The 17,390-nt window shown below is 51.8% G+C and overlaps 1 protein-coding gene across 1 annotated transcript; it reads right to left on the reverse strand.

Annotated features, from left to right (window-relative positions):
• Positions 1–7,080: 7,080 nt before the first annotated feature.
• Nol6 (nucleolar protein 6) lies at positions 7,081–17,122 on the reverse strand. Its single transcript, XM_021222464.1, has 26 exons — positions 16,948–17,122; positions 16,311–16,511; positions 16,109–16,225; positions 14,791–14,970; positions 14,441–14,609; positions 14,105–14,239; positions 13,864–14,018; positions 13,662–13,782; positions 13,384–13,442; positions 13,198–13,299; positions 12,934–13,049; positions 12,662–12,839; positions 12,389–12,511; positions 12,069–12,217; positions 11,893–11,968; positions 11,540–11,680; positions 11,296–11,413; positions 11,061–11,215; positions 10,731–10,894; positions 10,316–10,468; positions 10,050–10,147; positions 9,233–9,357; positions 9,010–9,099; positions 8,539–8,733; positions 8,328–8,429; positions 7,081–8,152 (listed from the first exon to the last, which is right to left on the reverse strand). Exons 1-26 carry the CDS (start codon positions 16,999–17,001, stop codon positions 8,003–8,005), a joined length of 3,426 nt encoding a protein of 1,141 aa, XP_021078123.1. The 5' UTR covers positions 17,002–17,122; the 3' UTR covers positions 7,081–8,002.
• Positions 17,123–17,390: the final 268 nt, after the last annotated feature.

A 17,390-nucleotide genomic window follows, 5' to 3' on the forward strand; every position in this document is an offset into this window, starting at 1 on the left:
TCGCGGTTCAACCGCGGGTGCCCCTGGGCTGCTCTCGATACTCTTTGCCAATTAGGACACTGGAGAGTAAGAGCGAGGCTGGAGAGACAAGGCCTAGAGACCTTGCTAAGAAACAGCCCAGAATTGTTGGGACTAGGCTGGGGGGACAGAGACCTCCGATAGACTCCAAGTCTGAACTTTAACCTGGGCTTTGCCACGGATCCTTGGGGGTCCCTAAGAATCTCAGTTTCTTCCGGTCCACGGAGGTTTCCTTTGGAAGCACCTCCATAAGAGTCGGACAGTATTAGGGCTGTCTCCGACTCAGTGTACCACACCCTCATCAGGGGTCATGCCCAAAGGCTGGATCTTTAGCCACATGTGTGCATGTGTGACTTTCCATGCACATCCTGGTGCATGCCGACAAACTGTTGTACATCTGGGCCTTCCCTGTGCCAGCTGCCGGGGTGGGGGTGGGGGAGGAGTTAATATACAGAGATGACACAAACCAAGCCACCCCTGGGAGCGAGCAGGCCTAGGATGTCTGGAGGGCTCTAGCTCTCCTCTCAGGACGCAGATCCCTGAAGCCCCGCTTTCTGGTTTCCCCTCTTCCTTCTCACTGACAGAAAAGCTTGTGGGGCCAAGAGGGCTCTTCCAGAAGATAAGAAGACAAGACCAGGCGTGAAGACGATAAGCAATGCTCACAGGCTTCCTGGGTCCGAACTGGAGCTGATGAGAAATGGATCAGTGCCAGGAAAAGAAGGCCTAGCCTGACTGGCTTCCTGCAGAAGTAGGCATGAGTGGGGTGGTTCTAGGTGAGAGATTCCAGATGGCTGGATGACCATCTGTCTGGCAGGGAGAGAGCAGCCATAGCAAGGCTAGAGAGGGAGATAAGGGGGTTGGGACTTTATGCTAAGTGCCTAGATCTCTCGCAGGAACCAGGGGATATTTGAGTTGCGCTTATTTGAGCTCCAGGGCTCTGAGGATGTGACTGATGCAGCTGGAGGTGAAGAGTGGGAAAGCCAGAACCTCTGGCAGATGCTCACCCACCAGGAACAGTGGCTAACAGTTGCTGCGAAGGGTTTAAGCATGAGCACTGGGAAGGATCTCCACGGCTGTCCAGTGGAGGAGGGGTAGGAAGGAGAGGGATTGAAACCAGGGGGCCTAGGAGGAGCCAGACCATGGCTCTAGGAAGGACCTCACCACAGAAGGTGTATTCCTAGGCATTCCTCAGCAGGAGGCACCATGGTAGGCATGCCACAAAGGCTACACATGTGCTGCTTGAGTCCCAGGTCCTCTTCTCATCCCAGCCCAGAAATGGCTGCTAATTTCAGGGTAGCTGCTAGGCATGGCACAGCACGGCAGAGGGAGAGGACTCCCAGGGGAAGGCTGAGGGGGAGTGGGCAGGATGCATCAGGAGGCTCTGCAGTTAGAGCTCCAGAAGTTTCTTCCTAAGGGTCTCTAGATCTCGGGGTCAGTGGGCTGATAAATTTGGGAGATGGGAGGGGGGATGGTGCGGAAAGACCATTAGAGAAAGGCTAGGATATGGTACCCGCCTGTCTTTTTCATCAACACTGTCGAATGACAGGTGGAAGTGGGGGGCAGGAGGGAGGCTAGATCTCACTGCTGCCTTTAGGCAAGGCTTAGTCTTGACCTCTTCAGTCCTTGGGAGCCTCAAGGCCTGACCTGTGGAATAGAGGGCAGCTAGGTCTTGCTTTTGGGAAGCAAACGTTTAGGCTTGAGCTGGGGCCCAGCAGAGCATCGTTTGCCCCCTCCCTCCACCCTGACCATCTAGGTCTTGGCTGTCGTTATATTTTAGGGCCTGGAAAAGAGCTGAAGGGAACTATCAGGCCAGAAGAGAGAAGCGGTCTGAGTGGTTCCCTCCTGGCCCTCCCTCTGGGCAGACCCCCAGACCTTTCTTTCCGTTCTCCCTTCACCACGTCTCACCTCGCCTCACCCCTCGGCCCAAAGGACAGGCTCAGCACGGCCAATGTAGCTTTACCCCCAACTCCCTGTGTCCCTGGACAAGTTCCTACATGGCTGAACGTCATACAAACCAGAAAAACTATGTTCCCCACCCACCTCTTAAAACTTGAGGAGCAAGAGGAAGTCTCCTCTGGAACACCCCTTTTCTTGGTCTTGCTTAGTTTCCTGGGGCAATCCGAGGTGCCTCCTCCAGCTCTGAAGCAGGGGAATGGGCAGAGCAGTCTTTCCCGTGAAGGGTGAGAGTGACTCACGTGCCTCACGCTTCCCCTCTCCCTTATCACTCAGCTGGATTAATACCTGACTCATAAATAAGTACGGGATGTTGGGGGTGTCATGTATATTGGGGAGACCGGATGTGGGGTGTCATGTATATTGGGGAGACCGGATGTGGGGGTGTCATGTATATCGGGGAGACCGGATGTGGGGGTGTCATGTATATTGGGGAGATCGGATGTGGGGGTCATGTATATTGGGGAGACCTGATGTGGGGGTGTCATGTATATTGGGGAGACCGGATGTGGGGGTGTCGTGTATATTGGGGAGAGGCTAGTTAGCCCGAGTCTGACTTAGTAACCTGATGCACAGACCCTGGGTTTTAGGGAGACCTGTGTTTTTTCTTCCAAAGAAAGAAGCTGGGTGGAGGAAAAGAGGTTCATCAGCTGAGAAGATTCGGGTTGAGAGACGGCTGACCGCCATTGCTGCCAGAAAGGAAGGCCGTTTCAGAGTTCATCACACTGAACAAAAGAAGATTCAAAGGTCAGAACTTAGGAAGTCTAAACATCCCCCTCCAAAAGGGAAAAGCTTTTCTCAGAGCCACAGGATGGAGTCCAGGGTTCCTCCTGACATCCTCTCCTGTCAGGAGCCACCCAGGATAGGCTAAGGCTAGTGGGTGGCCTTCCTGGAGGTGGCTCAAGGGGTTTGCATGGTCTACAGTGGGTGACCTCCATGGCTAGGTTCCCAAGAGACTTCATCTCAGGATTGCTTCTTACAACTGATATACCTTTCCTGTCATTATTAAATCAATATGATAATCCCTGGGCATTAGCCTGCTCTATTGACCAGATTTCCTGCAGATCAACATAAAGATGAACTTTCATGAATTAATGATGTTTAGATGAATTAATGATTCCATAGAATTCCAGATTTGATTCAAATAATTTTAGGAAGAAAGGTTTTTATTTTAAAGATTTGTTTATTTGCTTTATGTATATGAGTACACCATTGCTCTCTTCAGACACACTAGAAGAGGCCATCAGATCCCATTACAGATGGTTGTGAGCCACCATGTGGTTGCTGGGAATTGAACCCAGGATGCTTGGAAGAGCAGTCAGTGTTCTTAACCGCTGAGCCATCTCTCCAGTCCAGGAGGAAAGTTTTTAGAGATGGTCTTAGTTATTTTGCTAGTTGTAATAAAGTTAAAATCAAGACTAGAATGTGCCCACCCATGTAGTAAATAAGTGCTGAATAATAAGAAATACAATGATTTTTCATAATTACACTAAAAAGACTAAAAATAGTCTTGGGAAAAATTTGTGTTCAAGGAAAAACATTTAGGTCCAAGGATAAAGGCACAGGTGTGCACCTTGAAAAGGCAAGGCCATGTAGAAACTGTTGTTTTGAACTTATAGCTAACTTATAGAATGAAGCACTGCTTTGAACTTATATCAGCATCCTTCTGTCACTCCCTTTTTATGTAACATTCTATCTCCGAGGTAATTTTCTAAAGAACTTTTTGTCTAAGAAGGTATAAAAAAGTCAGAGAAAAGAAAGAAAGAAAAAAAGACAGAAAATTGTTGGTTGGTTGGATGGTTTGGCTTAGGGAGCTCTGCTTCATCCATTCATCCATCCATCCATCCATCCATCCATCCACATGTATATGTCTGTCTGTTCATACATGTGTAGGTATATGTGTATGAATGCAAGCATGCATGAATACTTTTGGAATGTATAAGACAGATGGTTGTGCCCAACAAAAATGTGAATGTGATAATGTGTAAATGAGAATGCGAATGAATATGTAAATATGTAAGTGGATGGATGGATGTGTATGTGTCTGTGCATATTTGCCTGTATAAAACATCTTAATTCTTTTCCTTTCCCTCCTCTCTAGTTCACAAAGAGTTAAGCAGCCTAGCCAGAGAAACTTTCAGTGGCCTGGACAGAAAAGAGAGTGATAGCAATATATATATATATATAATGCTAGGCAACAGGTGTTAATGGCCCAAGCCAGTAGTTTTTAACCATAAAATAAGCAAGAAAGTTTTTGGGATTTCTCTTAGAAGTTATCAACAAGCATTCAGTATGGTTAGAGAGCTAGAAGACCAGAGACCATCAGTCTTTAAAACTGCTTCTGTGTCCTGTTTCAAACCATTCCAGGCTGGCTGGCTCCCAGCACTCACCAAAGCCAGGTTCCCTCACTTGCAGTGATTCCTTGTGTTGAATATAAAACCAAACCCTATGCACACACAGGCACAGGCATGTAGATGTGTGCATATAGGTCCCTAGCGCATAAAGAAGAGACATCACACCATGATCAGACTGCCCCATCTATGTCCACGTGCAATGAGGAGCACAGAGAGGCAGGTGCTCCCATGGGGGTGCATCCGAGACACCATCTCTAGCACACATCTACAGGGTTTTCTCAGAGCTGAGCTCCCCTCTCCTCTCCCCTTTTCTCCCTTCTCTCTCACTTCTTTCTTACTCTCTCCTCCAGGTTCTAGCTCCTATCTCCAACCCTCAATCAAAACCTGAATAGCTGGAAGCTGGGGAGATGGCTCAGTGGTTAAGAGCACTGTCTGCTCTCCCAGAGGTCCTGAGTTCCCAGCAACCATACGGTGGCTCACAACCATCTATCATGGGATCTGATGCCCTCTTCTGGTGTGTCTGAAGACAGAGACTGTGTACTCACATGCATAAAGTAAACATATCTTTAAAGACAAACCAAAACAAAAATCCTGAATAGCTCCCCCTTCAGAGTCCTCAGTGGACTGAGACATGAACAGCCAAGCAACCCTCATCCTGTACAACGTCTTCCTGTCCTGTTGCAAGGAGCCAGGGCAGAGTCATCTCTTTCCTTACCTCCTGGAGGAGATCTGTGGAAAACAGGTTGGAGCTGCCATGTGAGGGATTTAAATGAAAGCTTGGGCTTCCTGCCCTGTCTGTGGCAAGAGCAGTGTCCAGGAAGGAGTGGCTCGGAAAGGTTTCTGAGATCTCAGCATATTCCTTTGGCACTTGGGCATGCAGAGGGCACCAGCAAAGCCATTGTTGTAAGCATACAGATGGCAAGAGTGAACCAAGCCAGAAGGAGGCCCAAGCCCTCGTGGGTCCTGGTGTCTATACTCTTAGAACCACCTACTACAGAACTGCCTCCAGGCTGAGCTGTCTGACGACAGCAAGGACAGAGTAAAGTCCACAGAGATAAGAGAGGAGACCAGAGTTCCTGCGTGTGGCTTCTCGAGATGGAACTCACCTGCCAGGCATCCAGGTCCTTGCACAACTGGTCACACCCAGCACTGAGCCTGAATCCTCTTTCAGAAAGAAGTGAAAAGTGGTGGTGCACACCTTTAATCCTAGTCCTCCCGGAGACAGAGGCAGGTGGATCTCTGAGTTAGAGACCAGCCTGGTCTACAGAGTGAGTTCCAGGACAGCCAGGGCTATAAAATATGGAAGCCAAGCCAGGCATGATGACACATACCCACAATCCCAGCGTTTGGGAGGTAGCAGAATTCAGAAATCCCGAGTTCAAGGCCATCCTGGGCTATATACAACCATTTCAAAAGACTAGGAAAAGGTATGGAAGCCAACACCTAATAGTGTTAACAGGGGCTGGAGAGATGGCTCAGCGGTTAGGAGCACTGCCTGCTCTTCCAGAGGTCCTGAGTTCAAATCCCAGCAACCACATGGTAGCTTATAACCATCTGCAATGAGATCTGATGCCCTCTTCTGGTGTGTCTAAAGAGAGCAACATTGTACTCACATTCATAAAATAAATAAATCTTTAAAAAAAAAAATAGTGTTAACAGTGTTAGTGTGCATTTAGACGCGTAACAAATCACTTTTTAAATCTCAGGCTTTGTTGTCGTCGTTTGTGTTTAGGCAAGTGTATGATAAAGGCCAGAAGACAACTTACAGGAGTGGATTCTCTCTCTCTTTTTTTTCTTTTTTTAGGCCAGCCTGGAATTCACAGAGATCCACCCCTTTGCCTTCTAACTGCTGAGATCAAATGCAAGTACCATCACACCAACCTTTTTTTTTTTTTAAGAATTATTTATTTTCTGTAAGTGAATACACTGTAGCTGTCTTCAGACACACCAGAAAGTATCAGACCCCATTACAGATGGTTGTGAGCCACCATGTGGTTGCTGGGAATTGAACTCAGGACCTCTGGAAGAGCAGTCAGTGCTCATAACTTCTCTTGACCACTGAGCCATCTCTCCAGCCCTTGTTTTGTTTTTTGAGACAGCATTTTTCTCTGTGTGGCCCTGACTGTTCTGGAACTCACTCTGTAGACCAGGCTGGCCTTGAACTCACAAATCTGTCTGCCTCTGCCTCCCGAGTGCTGGGACTACTCCTTCTACCATGTGAACCCAAGGATGGGACTCAGGCCCAGGCACTTGACCTGCTGAGCTTTATTGCCAGACCTTCAGGCTTTTAAGATTCGATTTTCACACACACTGGTCTCCACTGCTTTTGGTCTCAGTAGCTTGGACTGGCCTCCAATTTGGAATTCACTCCGAGGAGGAGGCTAGCCTCGAACTCAGAGAGCTGCTCCTGCCCCTGCCTCCAGAGTGTTGGGATTAAAGGTGTGACACCACTACACTCAAATCAGTCTTAGGCCTTCTTTCACCACCTCGACTGCAGCATAGTCCACAGGCTCTGCCTCCTGTTTCTTTGTGGCCTTGTGGTGGTGGCCCCAGCTTCCCAGCTTGGGCTGGGGCTCCCCTTACACACAGCACTGTGAGCCTCATTCTAGGTGCTATGAAAAACACCAGGTCATCTATCTGCCTGCGCTCAGCATGCTGTGTCCCCAGGTCATCTATCTGCCTGCGCTCAGCATGCTGTGTACCCACAGAGCTTTCTCATAGACCAGGCTGAAATCATGAGAAAAGACAAGTCAGGTACTCAGAAAGACTTAAGCAATTTAATTTTAAATCAGAGTTCAGGACAATAGAAGGTGCATACTGGTATGCATGCCTGCCAAGTGAACTCAACAAGGAGTAATCGCATTCACAGGTCACAGAAGGGAGAGGGGTGGGGTGGGGGCAGGGACTAGGTGGGGTGCTATTTGAGCTGAGTCTAAAAAAAAAAAAAAACCAGTCAGGATTAGGAGAGAAAAGCAGGGAGTGGCTGCCAGAAGGAGATGTGGATCAGGCTGAGAGGTAGCATCCTGCCTCCCTCAGAGCTCCTCAGAGCAGGCATGTGGCACAGTAATGGGGAACGACAGGCAGCAGCAAGGAGGGGGTAGAACCCAGAGAGCCTAGGCTGCAGCGCCCTGCTCTCTCTTCTAGACCAGGGATCCCCTCAACTCCAGCCAGCCCTGCCCAGCCTATGTCTTTTCCCACTGTTCCTACCCTCAGGGCACTGTGCCTATTGAATGGGTTCCATTCATACACACTCCCTCCCACTGTTCAGTGCTGGTGCCCTGACCCCCAGGAGGGGACACAATCTAAGGCCAAAGCAGCAACAGGGAAAGGCACGCTGACATCTGGACACATCCGTCCTGCCAGCGGGAAGATGAAGATGGAGAGAAAACAAAAATGAACAACAGTTCAGGCTGTTCAACTCAAGATGGATGGGCAAATGGATCTTGTGGATTCAGTTCCCTCTGAGCTGGCTCTGTCTCCTCCTCTGGGAATCAGGGTGGTCAGGTATAGGGGACACAGGACACCATGGTCCCTGCCCCAGAGCTGAAGCATCAGAAGAATCTCGCTTTCTCCGGGGATGGGTGATTCAGTGGTTCATCGGGCGTCCATATACACTGAGAGTGGCTGCCCCGCTGACTTGCTACTGCACAGATCCTACGCTTGTCCCAAGGCGAGAATCATACTGTCCACCTCTCACTTCGGGCCTCTACAGCCTGTACCAGGCCTTCACCCAACACAGCAAAGTCCTCCAAGATTGCTTCTATGTTGGGCAACATCACAAGCTCCCCACCTTGAGATACCACCATGCGTCCCTTTATGCCGGAGGCCTGAAGAATCAGAGAGCAAATTTGAGTTGAAGTGTCACAAAGGCATACCATGAGATGCAAGGTTAGGGCAGTGTCAATAGATACATGAGCCCCATACATACATTTGACCCAGGGCCACCCAGAGAACCACATGTACACAGCTGGCAGCACAAGACAGTGTCACTGGCCAACATACCTTAAAGGGCTGGGGTTGGAAGCTGCTGGGCTTCCAGAGGACACCAATCACCTCTCCACCATGCTGATCATAGAAGAAGAGAGCCAGATCGTCAAAGGCCTCCTAGAAAGGACAGAATGCAAGCAAGATTACGAGAGGTACCCGAGTACCTCCTCCACGGCTGCAGCTCCACAGAACACTCCCCAGGCCAGCCAGTCCTGTAAGAACTTACCCTGAGCTGTGCCAGATAGAGCTGGGGGGGATCATAGCCCAGGACAGGCATCAGAGACGAAGGGCCCGGCTCAGCGAGCAGACCACGGCAGAAGGAAGCAACTGGAGGGTCTACGGCTTGGCGGTGCCGGGGGATGTGGCGGGGAGTCAGGTGGATCAACACATCGTACATGTCGAAGGGTGGCCGGAACACGGTCTACGGAAGCCTTTAAGTTACCCTTCCACATACTCATTCCCATGCATCCAGCCATCCACTACAGGCTGCATGCCTCAGGAACGTGAGAGCAGCAAACCCGAGACAGAACGGCCAGGCCAGCCTGAGTCCCACCAGGCTTCACTAGGGCCAGCACATGGCAGCTTCAAAGCCTTCTCCATATGCAGTCTCAGCAAACAGAGCAAGCAATTAGGCATCCTGAGAAGGTCCCTTGAACTGCAGACTTCGGGCCTAGGACCTACTGAGTCAAATCCTTACCCTAATGTCCCCAGGCCCCCGGGGATCCATCAGCTGCTTCTCCAGGATAGGGAGGGCTTCAGCCGCCAGGCTCACGAGCTGCTGAAGGATCTGGGACACAGAAAAACCAAGGCTGACCATGCTTCTGGCTTAGGTCGGGCCTACTTTTTTCTCTGAGTAAAATAAGTAAGTAAATAAATAAATAAAAAAGTTAATTAATTTAGAGACAGGTAAGGGGTTGAACCTGGGCAGAGGGTCCATCCTGTGTCCACACAGAGTTTCTGCGGTCCTGGGGGGTAATGATGACCATGACTGGGAGTTGTGTTCGAGCTGCCAGGAAACTACTTCGAATCTCCACCTGTTCCTCAGCTAGAGATGACAGGGGAGGCTACGTCAGCCTCCCCAAAAGACCTTGGCCTTCCCACCGTGAGTGTGTGTACCCAGCGACTGCCCATCACAGGGATTTTCCAATACCCGCTCCCAAAGAACAAAGGTTATAAAAGGGACACCACATTCAAGTTAGTGGGGTGGGGTGTTAATCTCCCAGCCTCAGCCCCAAGGTAGAGTTTTCCACTGCTGGTCACCCCCAGACTAGTCCCTGGCCTGCTGAGGCCTGCCCAAGGCCCCCCTCATCTGGGCTCTCACACACCTGGTGGAGAATTAGGAACCCGACACCCTGCTCTCCTGGGACTCAAGAGCTCCTAAGGTTACAATGGGAAACCAACAATCCCACCTCCAAGGTGCGGGCACTTGGCCTAACTTCCTGGCTCCCCACACAAGACTCACCTAGAACTCAAGAAGCTGTCCTTTGCTCTCCCCTTGCTCCACAGCCCCGAGGAGTAATTTTGTCATGGGCCACATAGGCAAAGCTCTCTAAGTCAGACTGGATATGGCCTCTGCCTCTTCCATCTGATAATTCTCTTCCCCAAGACGGACAATTAGGCTTCGACATCTGGGATCTAGGAGGCTTCCCAGGCAAACTTACAGGGAGCTCACCTGACTTACTGTGCCATCTACATGGGAAGTTCTTCCAGTGGTCTGATCTGAGTCCTACCACTTACCAGTCAGCTCACCATTGAGGTTGACAATGAGAGGGTTATTCTTCCAATCAAAGGTAGACACCAAGTAAAGGAACCGAAGAAAGCCAACCTGCGGGACACTGAGCAGATAGAAGACAAAGACTGAGGTCTCATGTCCCCAGTCCCTCAGTGACATGTGAGAAGTCATGAAACACCCTCTATCGTGCACCCAGACACCCTCCCCCGTTTAGAATAAAGACTGCATCACTTAGAGCAACTTCCCCAGTGAGGGAGTGTACAATCATTACCTGGGAGGGGTGAAGGGCTCGGGGTGCAGGAAGAGCGAAGCGGCCAGCAGATCCAGGCTCTCGTCAGTGAAGCCCTCACCCAGAAGCTGGGCACGCACCCACCGCTTGGCCAGGCGAGCCACACCCGAGTAGGCTGGGTACTGCTGCTGGAGTCTGGGGGAGGAAGACTGGGCAGTCAGACTGGGAACTCAGAGCCCCGCACAGGGTCGGACCCACAGCCAGTCACTCGGCCTCTGCCCAGCACTGCCCACATGGGGTATACATCTTCTCCCCCCGGGAGGTTATTACTAATGTTACTACCAGTTCACAAATGAGGTATTATTGTCTGGCTTCCCAGAGAGTCCGGTAGCCAGGAAAGCAGAATGGGGGCAGGTGGAGGCCTCCATCCAAGAAGAGCTCACGCATGTAACCTTACCCATGCAGGGCACTGGTGAGCAGGGGCAACAGCCTGGTGTCTCTCTCAAGGCGGAGGGAGGCAGGGGTATCTCTCAGAGAGACCATGCCCTCGGGGCTCCGCACCTCCTTCAGGATCTGGGGCTCCCGCTGATAGGCCACCCGAATCCTAAACACGAATCCATCCTGTGGGAAGAGGTGACAAAGGCAATGAATATCAAGAGCGAGCACTTGGGGGTACGCTGTTGCCTGGATCCCTACTCCCCAAACCACGACCGACAGTTATCTTCCTGTAAACCCTGAGGTCCCTGGAGCCTGTTCTGTGGTGATTCCCACCCTGTAGCAGCCTGACCTTGAGGACATCAGTGTGTGTGGCAGTGGCTCGGCACTGTAGTCTATGCTCCTGGGTCAGCACCTCCGCCAGGCGCAGCTGGAAGGCGGCTCGGACCCGCTGCACTGCCTCTGCATCCTGAGGCCACTGCCCGCTGCCCTCCAGGTGACAAACCACTGAAGAAAGACCAGAAGGGGTGAGAGATCTGATTCCGCAGCCTGCCGCCTTCCCCACTCTCTCCCAAGGACCCTCTTACCAGTCATAGGCTCCACATAGGCTGGGCAGGGCTTATCCGGCCGGGGCAACAGTGAGGCCAGCTCTTGGAGGCGGTTATAGAAGGAGTAGGCAGGTCGGACTGGAGCTGGAGGGAAAACCTGTGGAAGAAATGAGGACAGTGACTCTGAGAGGAGAGGGACAGCCTAGAGACGGGAGAATGGAGCAGGGGTGGGTGTGGGTGGGGGCACTCGCCAAAAAGGACTCCCTGCCCTCCTGCACCTCACCTCTGTGTAGCGCAGCACTGGGTGAGCCCCCTGAACGGCAGACACAGTAAGTGGGAGACCCTCCAGCCCCCAGAGCAGGCGGCTGAGGTCATCATAGCAACGCACGGCCAATGCCAGGGCCTCCTCGCCTGTGCTGGAGATCTGATGAAGAGAAGAGACACTCAGGAGGAAGTCTGGGTCTTAAGAAACCCCAGCACCACCTAGGATGCTGCCATGATTCGGGCTATGGCAGGACCGGAGCGCCCCCTGCTGGACACCGGGAGATGCAACCTGGCTGGGGTAGAAAGGGTCCTCCTTCCAGGCTTGCCACAAGCACTACCCTGCAGTCACTGGTTTAGAGCCCAGGCTCTTACCTCTTTGGGGTTTTGGATCAATGCATCGAGGAAGCCACCCACATACTGGACACATGAGTCTGGGATGTCAGCATGGCTGAAGAACACAGATACAATGAGGGTCTCAGGGGCTATGCCTACCGAAAATGGCTGCCCAGACCACAGCAGCCTCCTGGTGTGAAGATGCTGACACTTACAGAGCCAAGAGGTGGGTGACCACCTGATGAGGAATAAGACGCTTCTCAAACAAAGATTCTGCCTCCCAGACCACAGCTTCCCGGATGGCTCCGTCCTGGAAACGCCTGAGCTCTGAGCGGGTCCCCCAGAACTGACGGAAGTCAGCAGCCTGGAGAGACCAAGAGAGAATGAGCTGGGGCGTCGCTCAGTGACAAGAGGGCCGGACTAATAACGTGCCCAAAGCCCTGAGCTCAATCCCAAGCACTGAAGACAGGCCTCAACCTGGGTAGCATGAGGAAGCTCCACCCACTCCTCCCCATGGGCGGCTGGGGGTCCACACCTCAGGCTTGTCAGCCTCTGGGCCAAGATCAATAACACTGGTCAGTCCCTCAGGCCGGAAGAGAAACCCCAGGGTCAAGGTCCCGGCGTCCTTGTGCTTTGGGGGATCTTGGTTGATATTCCACTGTAAGATGTAAACAGGTTGATTTCAGCCCAAAGGTCCCCAAGCCTGCTCTGGAGACAAACCAGCCGGGCAGCACGCTCTGAGTCCCTTTGGACCCTGGATCCAGGCCTGGCTGGAACCCCACAAACTTCCCAGTCTACATGGTCTCACCTCTGGGACTGGGGGCCGAGAGTGAGCCAGCAGATGCAGCCGGCACCCCAGACCCTGCACCAAAATGTTGGTTAGTGGGCCCAGGGCGGCTGAAACATAGTCCCCGCCGTTATCCTGCAGTTCTGGCCAAAGCTTTAGCTGGTGACAGGATGCCTGCAGGCGACTCAGTGGATGGAGACTGGAGGGTACAGGGCAAAGCGGACCAATGAGAACCCACTAGGTCCATCCGTGACTCCTCCTCCCTTGTGACCCTAGATCACCCCCAAACTCACTGGACAACGTGGTCAAAAGCCTGGATCATGGGTTTGGGAGTCATCAACAGCAGCTGAAATCCATCATCAGCTTTGCTGTCCAGCAATGCCATAGACAGTTCTGCCTCATACTGCACCTGGCCACAGGGTAAGGAGGGGGCGCAACTGTAACCCTCGCTGGCCGAAAGGCTCACAATCCGGGCCTGCTTCTGAGGTCCTGGCACAGGCATGGCAGCCTGAGCGGAGACATAGGGAGGATCCAGGAGTAGGAAGACCTGTTGGTACCTGGTTGTACGTGGAAGCTGTAACATCGGCACAGAGGTTGAGGCGGCCTGATGGGTCCACAAACACAACTGCGAAAAGCTGGTGGAATTCAGCCAGGGTGGGCTGGAGGGGCAGAGAGAAGCCAATCAGGGTTGAGGTCTACCTGCAGACCCACTGGCACATACCTGCCCATGTCACCTAACTCACCAAGGAGGGATCTGAGCTGAGAGAGAAACTGATTCCGTTGATCGTCAGATCGGTAGTGGCTGGAGTGAACCAGACAAGGTAGGTGTTTATTAGAAGGTCCTTCTGGGACATAAGCCACGACGATGCCCTCCCTGCCTCCCTCGGCCTGGGTGGCTACAACCGCCTGTCTCAGACTGTTTTCTCCTGTCTGGTGACAAGAAACTAACGGAGCTCTGGTGGAATGAGAGAACCCCCGGGGACAAGTGCAACCCCTGGCCTGTCCACTCTAGCTGCTTTACCGAGAAAGTGCAGGACGCTTCTCAGGACCTGGTAGCCGCTCATGGTGGTATGGATCTTCCGTTTCGACACCAGGAAGGCAACCAGCATGGAGATGAGGAATCCGTTAAATCCACCCAGGCCCTGAAAGAGAAGCATGACTCGACTGAGCTCAGGAGCAACCCTTCCCACAGAGGCAAGGACACCAGGCCACCCACCACTCACCTTGTCCAGCTCCCGCTGCCTCAGCCAAACCTTCAGAAGTGCCACGCCATCCTTCAGGCCCTGGGCGGAGCCCAGCACACTCGCCAGCAAGTGCATGTGAGTCTCCAAAGCTACATCCTGCAGGATCCAGGAGTTATAGTGGGGGGTGGGCGGCTCTACTCAAACAAATGGACACGATTAGAAGAGAAGACTCCACCAAACCCTTGTCCACCAACACGTTCCAGCACCAGTGCCTGCTCACCGTAATCCGGACAGCTCTGCCCTCGGAACCAGGCAGAACGTACATTGTTCTTACTTGGCAGCAAGCGGCAGGGACGGAAGAAGTCCAAGGGAGGGCAGGGAAGCAGGCGCACAGTAACTAGGCGCTCATCCTTCCCTGGATAGAGATGTGGTGGAGTAGTGAGATTCTACAACTCCTGGAATCTGAGGGGTCCCCTTAGCATCCCCCCATACTTGGGCACCCATGACTCCCGGCCTCGAGGCTTCTAGACCTACTCCCCTAGACCTTGAAGACCTCATGGCCCCCTCCAGATTTACCATCCCATAGTGTGCACTAAGCCCAGGGAGTGACTCCCACCATGTGGCCGCAGCAGCAGTGAGGGCTTCAGGTGGCATCCATTCATGTAAGAGAAGCGTACGCTGCTGAAGAGGGGATCCCGGGCCAGGTGGTAAGCTAAGTGGGCCAGGTAAAGGGCTCGCTTGCGGAAGTAACGCTGGTTCAGCCCATCTTTGTCCTGCAAGATTTCCTGAAGGAGTCAGGGAAGAAGAGAGAAGGTCACACACGTAAGTGTTCATGGAACTGGGGACTAGGTCAAAGCTAGGCTTAAGTCCCAGGAAAAACACACCCAATTTTCAGACAAAGGGCACAAAGTCCCAAAGGGAAGACCCTTTGCTGAACCTCTATAGCCCCCAAACCATGGGCCTTACCCTGGGCATGGTCACTGCCACATCCACATTGACATCAGGTCGCATGCAAGTATCCAGAAGGTAGCTGCCCACAACAGTGATCTGGGATGGAGGCCGGAAGCGGAAGGAGCCCTTCACGGCATAGGGCACTTGGTGGAGGGGCACTCGGACCCCAGCTGGGAGCCATGACTGGTCAGTGAGCTGTGGAGCCAGAAGCAGGAAACATGGATTCTATCACCTTCCTCACAAAGCCCCTGATATCTAGTATGTAGAAACTGTATGTTAGAAACTGTAACTCTTCCACAAATGCCTTCTCCCTCTGTGAAGATAACTCGATTGACATCTAAGCCGCCCTGACATTTCTATTTTCAGGCTAGGAATGGTGGCTCACTCCTGCAACCCCAGCACTTGGGAAAGCAGGAAGATCAGAAATTCAAGGTCTCCCCTTGACTACATAGCAAGCGAGTTCAAGGCCTGCCTGGACTGTATGAGACCCTGTCCCAATAAAAAATAAATACACTGGCTGGTGAGATGGCTCAGTGGGTAAGAGCACCCAACTGCTCTTCTGAAGGTCCGGAGTTCAAATACCAGCAACCACATGGTGGCTCATAACCATCGGTAACAAGACCTGACGCCCTCTTCTGGAGTGTCTGAAGACAGCTACAGTGAACTTACATATAATAAATAAATAAATCTTAAATAAATAAATAAATAAATAAATACACAAAATAAAATAATTTTTGGTTGGAAGTAAAGGTTCACAACTACAATCCTAGCACTCACTAGGCTGAAGCAGGAGGACCATCACCAGTTTGAGGACAGTACAGGTTACAAAGTTAAGACCCTACGTTTAAAAAAAAAAAAAAAAGTGGGCTGGAGAGATGGCTCGGTGGTTAAGAGCACTTCCACAGGTCCTGAGTTCAATTCCCAGAAACCACATGGTGCCTTGCAACCATCTGTAATGAGGATCCAATGCCCTCTTCTGGTGTGTCTGAAGATAGCAACAGGATTCTCACATACATAAAATCAATAAATAAATCTTAAAAATAAAACAAAAAACAAACAAAGAAAAGTGATTTAGACCCTCATTCTCAGTCCTTAGGAACTGTGCAGGACTACTAGGAGTTCAAGGCCAGCCAGGGGTATGTAAGACCCCGTTCAAACAAACAAAACACCTACAAAATTTGTACAAGATGGATCTACGTGTGAGAGGTGAATGCATGACCTGTGTCCTGGTTGAGTTGTCTTGCAATGAGAATGATGTCCTTAGTAATCAAATGTTGTAGGAGAACGGCAAAGAGGGTCTCATGACTCACTGTCCCAAGGCCACCTGTCCTACCTCAGCCTCAGGGACTGGAGGGACTTTCTGGATCCGCTTGGTAACCTCCTTCAGGAAAGTATCAATCCTGTCTTTCTTCTTCTCTGACAGCCTGACTTCCTTCAGTAACTCCTCCACCTTTAAGAGAGGGAAGGGAGGAATCTGTGAGTCTCGGTCTCCCGCGGAAACCCCCTCTAACCAATTGCCCTGGCCACCCAAGTACTTGTAAACGGAGCAAGGTGGAGTGGAACAAGATCTCCGTCTCGCGAAGGCGATTCAGCTCCTCATTCGTAGGCTCCTTGTACAGTTCTTCCCGACTGAGGTTCACTGGCTGCAGGAGGCCTTCTGCAGGGGCTTCTGTTCTTGCATGCTTTCTTGAGGGTGGCTTCTCTTTGTCCAAGCCTTCGAAGGCAAGTTCCATCACCTATGACCAGAGAGACAGAAACCGACATGAAATCGGGGGTATCTGTAGCAGCCGACTCAAGTTTGAGGGTAAAGGCTTCATCTACCCTAGTCCCTCCCTTTCCGTGGGCGTTAAGATTTTTATAAAACTCGGGATCCCCATCACTAAGAGAAGTCTGACAGCGTGAGGACGCAGTCCTGCTTAGACCTGAATGAGTTTACCCGTCACTGCCTTGGCTGAGACAGGCTTAGGCCTTTCCAAATATCACCTCTACTCCTGCTCTATCCAGATCTCGCCAAGGCTTAGATTCCCTAAGAGTCATTTTTCCAGTAGTCTAGGCCGTCCTGGTGTAATCTTTTTTTTTTTTCCTCCATAGCAGGCCGCCCTGCAGGCTAGCGATCAGGCTTGACTATCTCTGGCTCTGTCGCCAAAATAAAGCACATTCTGAGCAACCAACCTCTGGGTCCTCTGCGGCTCTGCGCTGCTGCTCTCCGGCGGGGGCCGGCCCCATCTTCCCAGCAGGTCTCTCTCCAGCACTTGGGATCCCAGCCCGATCTACCCCGTCGCTTCCCACGTGGGCCGAAACGCCAACTCCAGGGCGCAAACCCGTGCCCCAGGCCCCACCCACTGCAGGGCCATTGGGCTAGTGCACGCCGTCTCGCTCACTATTGGTCCGTGGTCCGAAGGAACCCGCCCATTGTGGGAGGAACCAAACAAGGCCCTCCGATTTACAGCCTCGACGCCGCACGAAACCGGAAGCGCTTGGGACTGCAGCCCGTCGCGTTCTTTTTCCTCACTTCCCGAAAGGGAAGGGAGGAGCTTGCTTTGACTTCCGGTGTGGTGGGGGTTTTTTTGTTTTTGTTTTTGTTTATTTGTGTGTCTGTGTCTGTGTGTCTGTGT

Source organism: Mus pahari, chromosome 22, assembly GCF_900095145.1.
Source record: "Mus pahari chromosome 22, PAHARI_EIJ_v1.1, whole genome shotgun sequence".
In the NCBI taxonomy this organism is placed as follows: Eukaryota; Metazoa; Chordata; class Mammalia; order Rodentia; family Muridae; genus Mus; species Mus pahari.

Excerpts from the sequence above, each read along its gene's own strand:
- Nol6 (XM_021222464.1), bottom strand. The coding sequence starts at position 17,001 with ATGGGGCCGGCCCCCGCCGGAGAGCAGCAGCGCAGAGCCGCAGAGGAC. Across the intron at positions 14,019-14,104 it reads GCAGAGCTGTCCGGATTACG|AGCCGCCCACCCCCCACTAT; the intron begins GTGAGCAGGCAC and ends TTGTTTGAGTAG. Across the intron at positions 11,969-12,068 it reads GTCACCCACCTCTTGGCTCT|CCATGCTGACATCCCAGACT; the intron begins GTAAGTGTCAGC and ends TGTGTTCTTCAG.